The sequence below is a fragment of the Nuphar pumila genome, chromosome 1 (genome assembly GCF_984573655.1).
Source record: "Nuphar pumila chromosome 1, dmNupPumi1.hap1.1, whole genome shotgun sequence".
Lineage (NCBI taxonomy): Eukaryota > Viridiplantae > Streptophyta > Magnoliopsida > Nymphaeales > Nymphaeaceae > Nuphar > Nuphar pumila.
Window position 1 is genome coordinate 61,675,904 of NC_143249.1, and position 8,685 is coordinate 61,684,588.

General features: G+C 37.4%; 1 protein-coding gene across 2 annotated transcripts; it reads left to right on the forward strand.

The window, feature by feature from the left end:
- The first annotated feature begins 1,564 nt into the window (after positions 1 to 1,564).
- LOC149848966 (coiled-coil protein) lies at positions 1,565 to 8,440 on the forward strand. Of its 2 annotated transcripts, none has more exons than XM_090012997.1 (6): positions 1,565 to 1,873; positions 2,662 to 3,327; positions 4,330 to 4,535; positions 6,468 to 6,614; positions 6,850 to 7,074; positions 7,959 to 8,440. In XM_090012997.1, exons 1-6 carry the CDS (start codon positions 1,616 to 1,618, stop codon positions 8,200 to 8,202), a joined length of 1,746 nt encoding a protein of 581 aa, XP_089869123.1. In that variant the 5' UTR covers positions 1,565 to 1,615; the 3' UTR covers positions 8,203 to 8,440. The 2 variants fall into 2 exon arrangements, with proteins under 2 accessions (XP_089869123.1, XP_089869128.1); XM_090013002.1 differs by having other exon boundaries at positions 1,566 to 1,873; positions 4,348 to 4,535.
- Positions 8,441 to 8,685: the final 245 nt, after the last annotated feature.

Below are 8,685 nucleotides of genomic sequence, written 5' to 3' on the forward strand. Positions count from 1 at the left end.
TGATGATAGCTTAGGTGGTCGCTAATGTCCATTTGATAAAAAATTTATATATAGATATTTTTAGAAAATTATATTTCATTTTGTTTATGTTTTTGTATACATATACAAATTTATGCTTATAAAAATAGATGTTTTATAATTTGTAGTTACATAAAAAGATCATTAAATTGTATATTGGAAGGTCCAACTCCAAATAATCCAGCCATGGATCAAAGGAGATCTTCTTCTCCATACAAAGGAGCAGGTGCATTTATATGATAAAATCCCATTTTTTGGTGTGATTTCACCATTTGAACGTATACAAATTTTTCCCACCTAAGGAGGTGGAGAAATGATGACGAAATTTTTATAGACATAAATCTCATGTTTTTCATATGAAAGGTTTTTAAAGGTATGTGTAATGAAGAGTAGCATTTTCCAAAAAATTTAAACAAGAAATAAGCCTTGAGGTACATTGAGGTGCAATTCTCAAAGTCTTTTGATGCATAAAGTTCAAAATACCGAAAAGTATAAATAAAAAGTATTTTACCTAAAACTACAAATAAATAATAAAATTATCATCACGGAAACCACAAGTTTTTAATTTCTTAGTGTTTTAAAATGCAAATTACATCTGATTCAAATGCACATTCAAGTCTTACGTCAAGGATTTGAATTCAAACATAATCTATTGTAATTCATATCTGACATCAGACTATATCTGATCCATTTGCACCCCTCACTAAGGGTGGGCATCGGGTTGGCCTGGGCCAGTTTAGAGCTCAGCTCGCCGGCTTTAAATGCGCCCCCTGGGTTTTGGCCCGGTTCTTAATGGTTTCGGCTTTGAAGAGCAGCCCATGGCCCAACCCAGTGAAGTGGGCCGGACCCAGCCTGGCCCGGCCCGCATATATAATGTGTCGGGTTTTGGCCCGGTACCTAGCAGGTCTGAGCCTAAAACCCTGGCCCAAACCTGACCTATGGTGAGCAGGGTCGGCTTGGCCCATTGCCCACCCCTAACTGACCGTAATGGTATACGAGTGCCTATGATTAGTGTGACCTGATCGGTTCTCACTTTAAAACTATTAGCTTGACAGCCTAGGCTGAGCTACTAGCCTAGCAAAGCTCAAGCTCATGGTGATGCTAAGTTAAATGAATCAAGATAGAGCTGGCATATTTAATCATATAAATGTATTTTTCAAAAATTGGAATTATAGAATTTGGTCTTTAAATCTATTGAGCCAAATTAAAACGAAAACAATATTGGCTATCCTCGAGTGTACCGTACCTTCTAGTAAAAACCACTTGTTCTTTCATATTTTCTGTTTTTGTTTTTTTATAAATCGGATGTGATCTATACAGTTTGCTGAGTCATAGACATGTTTTAAATCGTCAGATTGTGTTTTACAAGCAGATTTTTAAGGGCTTACAATCATATTTTTACATCGCAAGCACCCAAATGCAAAGTGCATTTCCTAGTACGACATTACTTACACGCGGCAATAAAAAAATTGCTGGCTTGTGTTTTAGGTTTTTCCTCTCACTCTCCATGTTATGAATTTATCATCAAGCCAGATAGGCTTAATGTTATCAAAGGCTGCAGCACGCGATCTTTTGACCCAGAGAGAGAGAGAGAGACATGGAGGAAGCTCAGGAGATCCTCCTGAGCTCTCTGGAGCAGTCCGGTATCTCCCTACCAACTGGGATTTCCTCCATCCACGAGATGGCTTCTGTTGCCTTGGTCTCCCTCTGCTCCCAGTCTCTTAATCTCATCGACCCTTCCCTCTCCTTCCCCACTTCTTTGCCGACCTCCGCGGCGGAGAGGGTCAAAATCTGCACCGAAATCGCGTCCTCCATCAAAGCTCTCGGTTACAGAGGGAACTTGAGCTTCCATCAGGTTTTTCATGCGACCCTTTTATCGTTTTTTTCTTATTTAAGAACTCGGAATGCCATCTTCCTTTCGGATGAACTGAAATACCGATGACCCACTTGCTTATTTTTGAAGATGAGAAGTGGGTTTCTTTTATAGTTGTAGTTTCTTCTCTGTTTTCTTCTGTTTGGTTCATATTTTAGCGCTGGCAGAACGGGTTTTGTGTATTGAGAGGGAAGTGGACTAATTGACACATGAAATAGTTGGTAGTAGAGTTTTGGAACCCAGAGTTTCATCTTCCTTGTGTTGATGGACTCAAGTACTAATGACCCATTTGTTCCTGTTTTTTTTTTTAATTATAGACTTTTTTTTTTCTAAATTTGGTTTTGCTATATATATATACAAAAGTATTCTGTATGATTCAGAATCTAACCTCAAGGGAAACTTAACGCGGTTTTTTCTCTTTCTGGTTAAGTTACTTCTCTTTTCTACTTTGTGTGAAGTTTTGCTTATAATTCATGAACAAGGGATGCTATATATTTAAAAAGATTGAAGTGTTCATTCTATTTTTCTGCTTGGCTGTTGGTTTTCCCATACAATTCGTTTATACGTTCTGTTCCTAAAACCTGGCATGCGTATATTCATGAAAAGAAAGTCTGGAATATGCATATTAACATTGAATCCAAGAAATATGTTGTTGTGGTTTACCTCTTTTCCAGATTCACATAGTTCTTTTTAGTTTTACCAAGTGGTTTCTTTTGATCATGTCGTTTTCATCCTTCAACAAATAATCACCTGTATTATTCCTGTTGCAGTTACTCTATCCTTCTAGCGGAGATGCATATAACCTAGTGAGGTTTCTAGTGGAGAGGCTGTCGAGATCATCTGGGAGTATAAAACTTGATGGAGAAAGAGAGGTGATTTCCAGATATAAGAATAATAAGGCTTTTTCGGATGAAGTTGGAGACCCATTGAGGGGTTGGATGAAAAGGATTGATGATCGTGAAGTGGCTCAAAAAGGTCAGACAGTTCCTGTTAAGAAAACTTCCATGAGAATTGGAAGTGTAAAAAATGATACTGAAAAGAAGGCTGAGTCAAGCATAAGTCATCAAGCAAATGCGAGTTCAGGGATCGATCCCCTTCAAAAGGAACTGGATAAGGATAGACATTCAAATATGGGATCATCTGAGCCCTTGGCTGCCCCTGTCAAGAAGGATTTATCACCTCATGCTTGTCCAGTTGGACTTGCAGATGGATTGTCTTCTAATGAACCGGTGGAGCAGGGGTTGTTACAGTCATGTGAACAAGATGATAGGTTGGCTGCGAAAGGCCATCTTCAAAGTGAAGAGAAGTTGCTTGAAGGAGGTGAAGAAACAAAAATACAAGTATCTCTGGGAAGAATAATCGAGACCCAAAAAGGTGAAACATGCAGTACACAGATTGAAAAGAAGCCAACTTTCCTTCTAGAAAAAACTTATATGGTGAGTTCACTTGAAGTATTCAATGGTGCATTTTTTCTCACTTTGGGAGAGGTTGAAGTATTTTTTAGTTTGACGTTTTTGTGAATTGGATGTGTCTGATCTCTATAACAAGTTTTCTGAAGATTATATAAGTTTCCATTGATAGTGCATGCTTATGTGTACTATTTTAGAAAGAGTATTAGTTTCAAATATTATACATGTACTCCATATTCTAATTTACAAACATCCAATACAGTTTTTAAAAATGATATCTTTGTTCTAATAGTACACCTAAGATGTTATGCTTTATTTGGAGTATATATTAAAGATATCTTTCTTGTTTCAATTCTGCTACATGAATTGTTGATTGTTTCCTGTGAGTTTCCATTAAGCCTAAACCAAATAAAAACTTTTAAAAGTCTACAGTTTTTCTTGGTCCAAGACTCTTGGTTATAAAATTTCCTTTGGCAATGGAATTTTGGCAAATAAAACAACCGCATGTCATGCCACTCATCATAGAATATAGGTGCATTATATTTGTTAATTCAAAAAACTGCATTTTGAAAAGATGCTTGATAGTCTTTGTGGAGCTTTTTTTGTGACATCTAGAAGGCCTATATACTGGTATTAGTAATTTTGCTTTTCCAGTTCTCCTTTAAGCATTTTTGTCTTTGTTCTGATCTAATTGTAAACAATCCATTGAAGCACTGTAAACTAGTGAATTTCACCTCTTTTTGTTCGCTACAACCGCAAGTCTTTTAGTTTGTATTTTCTACTTCAAATGATGGATTCTTGAGTTCATATGTGATGTGCCACTCATATCTTCTATAAGAAAAGAATGTAAAACGTTTATGCAGCTTTTACTATTTTTTTGTATGTGAACCATTAGTTGTAGTTGATTTCCCACTTTTGCATGCCATCCATTTTATTTCCTTCAGACTTCTATGCATGTTTCCTTCATCTTCTGGAACATGCTTCTTCCTTCATGAAAGAACTGATTCTTGAACATTATTGATGAAATAGAAACATAAAAGAATGCAGATGCAAGCAAAGGAACTGAATCCAGAGATGAGTGTACATTATTTACTTGGTGTAAAAAAGCACATGGTGTCAAAAGCTGGTACCGAAATGGCGTTAGATAACCAACACCCTTGTGGGTTCCCTCTTGAAGAGTTTGGAAAGCAACTGGGGGCAAAAGAGAATGACCTATTGGAACTGCAGTCACAATGGTGGGTTATGCTTCTTGATCTGCCTTTCCAATTTGTTTGTTTTTTCTCTTCTGGAGCATAGCTGTGTGGTGTTTTTTTTTCCACTATTAAACTCTAGCTTTTCTTATGCTTCTTGCAATGGACCTGCAGACAACCAGGTCCTGATTGTCCAACCTATGGTGCAAATATGCTTCAAAGTGATTCTTAGATGCGTTTAGTTTATTGAACTTCTTATAGAATGTGCATGCATAAGGTTATCAATCTTAAGTCTTAGCATGTATGATTGATCTTTTAGGTGATTACAGTATATTATCCTGGTAGCAAATATTTCCTTGTTATCAAGAGAATGGTGTCCACTGCCTCCAATAATGCCAAAATCTTAATAGATTGGATCTTTGTCTTGGTGTTGTAATGTTTTTCCCAATTTTGTTAGACATCATTCATTATTTCTATGATTTTGTTGTGGCCATAGTCACAAATCTCATTCTTGGCAAAGGAATATCTTGGGAGATTTTCAGAAAATAAGTTTTTCTCCGGAAAATTTCATTAAAATGAAAAATTAAATATAAATAAATAAATATATATTTAAAGAGAGAGAGAGAGGTTTTAGCCAAAACTAGGGCATTAAGTGTGTTGTGGCGTTTATTTGTGTCACTCGTACCACATTACGACTTCAATAGGTACTATTAGAATAGTTCCATATCGAACGGAGTGGCTGAGGGAGGACCCTCAGCTTATAAAAAGGAGGGAGCCTCCCTCTTTGCATTCCTATCAGCCTGCCCCATCCCATAGGATAATGGGCATGCCAGCATTTAATTCTGGGAAAGCAGGCAGCATAGGATGCCTTACAACATTGAATGCTTGCCTGCCATGTGAAGAAATATTTCACATGTTGTTTATCACATTTTTTAAAAAACTCCTGATAAAATTGCGAGATATTTAATTTAATCGATATTTTAAGTATGTCACATTTTAATTGTAAAAATCTCATTTTTTTATTATATCGCATTTTTATCGTGAGAAATTGAATATCTCATTGATATTTGTGACTATTGTTGTGGCAGCTCCATAAAACTTCACACAATTTCTGGGTCGGCAATTGAGGCAGGTTTCATGCACGCCACATGCATGTGTTGGCTCTGGCAAAAAGCAGGTGCAGAACCAGGACTGGTCTTATCTGGCTTGCCTTGGTTTGGTCTTGAATGATCCTTGGTCCAAAACTGAATCTAATACGATATGTTTGGGTTGATCACAGGCTGGGAACCCTTGATCTAAAGCCAGCAGATTACTTATTGGGCTTTTGTGTAGGCCAAGGTCATTCAGACTTGACCCTAGAATTTGGGCCAGCACCTGGTCCATCTGTGGTACCCACAACTCGACATGTCAAAAGATTTCTAAATGATGGCTTAACTCTTCTATGAAAAATTTTCTTGCAATCTGATAGCACCAATCGTGCCTGAGCTGAAATTTTCTGCGATTCAAGTAGTTATTTTTTACTTCATAAAGAAAAATTAATTCTATTTGATCTTGTGAGGAGATCTGTGGAGTTAATTCATCTGGTGAACTTTGAAGTTTAATATGTGGTCAACTTTGACCAGGTTGCATGTGACGGGTTTATTTGTACGGGAGCTGACATGCCTTTACTAAATGGTGTTTTCAGTGGGCTTTGTAGGATTTCTCCCTTGATCTGCATTTACATTTTGATCAATTCAGTCAGAAATTGTTATTCTTGTTTACACTGTTGTGATTAATAAATAATAACTTATACAAACTTAAGAACTGCATGACAGCCATTTAAGACTATATTTCCATGGTTACTGTATGTGTCTGATTGTGTGCATTAATTTCTAAGATTTATTTCATTTGATCAAAATTTCATGGCTAACTAACATTGATGTATTACTTCATAGATGCTTTTGGGATAAAACTGACTAATGTTGCAAGTATTGCTAGGGATGCACTCAGACTTACCATGGAGGAGACAAAAGCAAACATTATGCTCTCTGGAGATACAGAAAAGCCTGAAGTACAGGAAAAGCTCAGACAGTTGGATGAGGTTGAGCAGGAAACATCTGATATCATGTCCAGCATTCTCAAGAGGTAAAGTTTCTCTCTCATGCTTTAAGGAAACAAATGCTATTTATTTTGGTCATCATTGAAGGATGCATGAGATTGGATGTTTTTCTATTAGGAAATTGGACTGTGGCATCACCCATGTTAAAACCATTATTTCTCTGTATTTTGGTGGATTCTATTTTTCTGGCTTGCCAGTTCATCACATTCAGCATTATGGTCATTATTGCCTGTGTGCTCACTACACTGATAATAACTGCAGAGAGGAGGAATGCTCCAAGCTTTCTATTGAATTGGAAAAACAGCCGAAGATGGCATCAAGAAATTACTATATCCAACGGATAACAGAGCTTATTAAGAATAGCTGGAAGCAAGATGCGGACATTAAGCAGATCACAAAAGAGACTCGGCAGCTTCAGATGGAAATCAATTCAATTCAAGAACGTCTTAGCCGTGCGTACACTGTTGTTGATGAGGTTGTTTTCAGGTATATATTTTCAGTTGACTTTTATTTCCAGTTTCTGTTTTCCAGGTTGACTAGGGCCTCTTGCATACCAAAATCTCCTGTTTTTCATTCGAATTAATGAAACAAGCTGCAGTTCTGAAATGAAAATTCAAATTGATTAATGAGCACATCTAATAAGACCATTTGTACCTAGAAAAATAGATATGCATATCCTAGAAATGCATGCAACAGTGTGACACTGTGACTCTAAGCGTTGTACTTGAAACCAAATGACTTTATCAGGAATACATTTCAGATCCACGATTTGCATGTAGATATGTATCAATGGACTCAGACAACTCAGGCAGGTCCCGGCTGCAACTGTAAAGTAATGAAAACAGTTGGCAACATGCTCATGTATAATTTTGTATACCATTTTTGCTGTTCTTTAATCAATGGAAGGGGGCCTCTTATTTCCTCTTACCTAGTTCAGTTGTTAACACAGGCATAATATGTAGGTCAGGTTGGTCGAATCAACCTCTTGATTGACCACCTGATTACTATTGGTAACATTGCTCATGTACAAAGCCAATTTGGCCTAGTTCAGCTATTGGCCAGCCTTTTTTATCCTTTTTTTGGTTGGGATTGCTATACTGGGGGATGACTTGGATTGAAGATGAGATCCGTGTTAAGGCAGTATAGCTTGGTTGATCCAGCAGTCACACTTGAACCCTTGGTCACTCTGGAATTTATGCATGGAACTGTTTCTCCTAGGCATCCCTCACTGGACTAATAAGCTATAGCTTTGCTTTAGCTTGCATACAGCTAGCTATTTTCTCCTTTTGTATGGTCTGAAGATATCACACTCAAGATGAAAAACAATGGTGGTATCCTGCTGATTGGAGGTTTCTTCTTTCCTGTTTCAGGGATGCCAAGAAAGACCCTGTGAGGCGACAAGCTTACAGGTTTTTGACCAGCATTCATGAGAGCTTTAGCCAGATCTCAGATACCATCCTTGCCATTGATAGGGTTAAAAGGGAAGCTTCAGACTATGAAGCCAAGCTTGCTTCACTGTCATCTCGTTATTTTAGTTTCGGCAAACTTCAAGCAGATCTTGATTCAATACAAAAAGAGAATGAGTTGCTGCAGAAGCAGATACAGAATGACTGATCTACTTTTTCTCTCATGAAGTGATTTTCTCTGTTTTTTCTCAAATTTTCAATATTTAGATAATAGGCTGCATGCCTGTTCAATGGTACATGCTGGCTTTGTGTGTGCATCTATGCATGAGAGAGAGAGAGAGAGAGAGAGAGAGAGATTTGTTGTGTAGCAAGTCATTTGTCAAAATTATTCCATTTATGGTTGCTATGTATCATGAATGTTTTGCAAATACAATGGGCAAATTCTGATTTCTTACTGGTGGCATGGAAGTTTCTCAGAGAAAATTGCCACCTTTAGCTCACATTTGGCTTATAGTTTCCTACGAACCTACTTTAAGTTCTCATGACAATGACAGCTCTTTTTTTCCATTGTTTAGTGACGTGCACATTGAGGGAGGAGAAAACAGAGAAGAGAGAATAATGTAATAGGGATTTGGGAAACGGCCTGCCTCAAGGGGGTTTCATTTTTGGATGATTTTCTTGTGCGCAGGTG

Bases quoted from the DNA above. Each gene is read 5' to 3' on its own strand.
- LOC149848966 (XM_090012997.1), top strand. From the start codon at position 1,616: ATGGAGGAAGCTCAGGAGATCCTCCTGAGCTCTCTGGAGCAGTCCGGT. The intron at 3,328-4,329 runs GTGAGTTCACTT...TTGATGAAATAG, and splicing joins TTCTAGAAAAAACTTATATG to AAACATAAAAGAATGCAGAT. The intron at 7,075-7,958 runs GTATATATTTTC...TTCCTGTTTCAG, and splicing joins GTTGATGAGGTTGTTTTCAG to GGATGCCAAGAAAGACCCTG.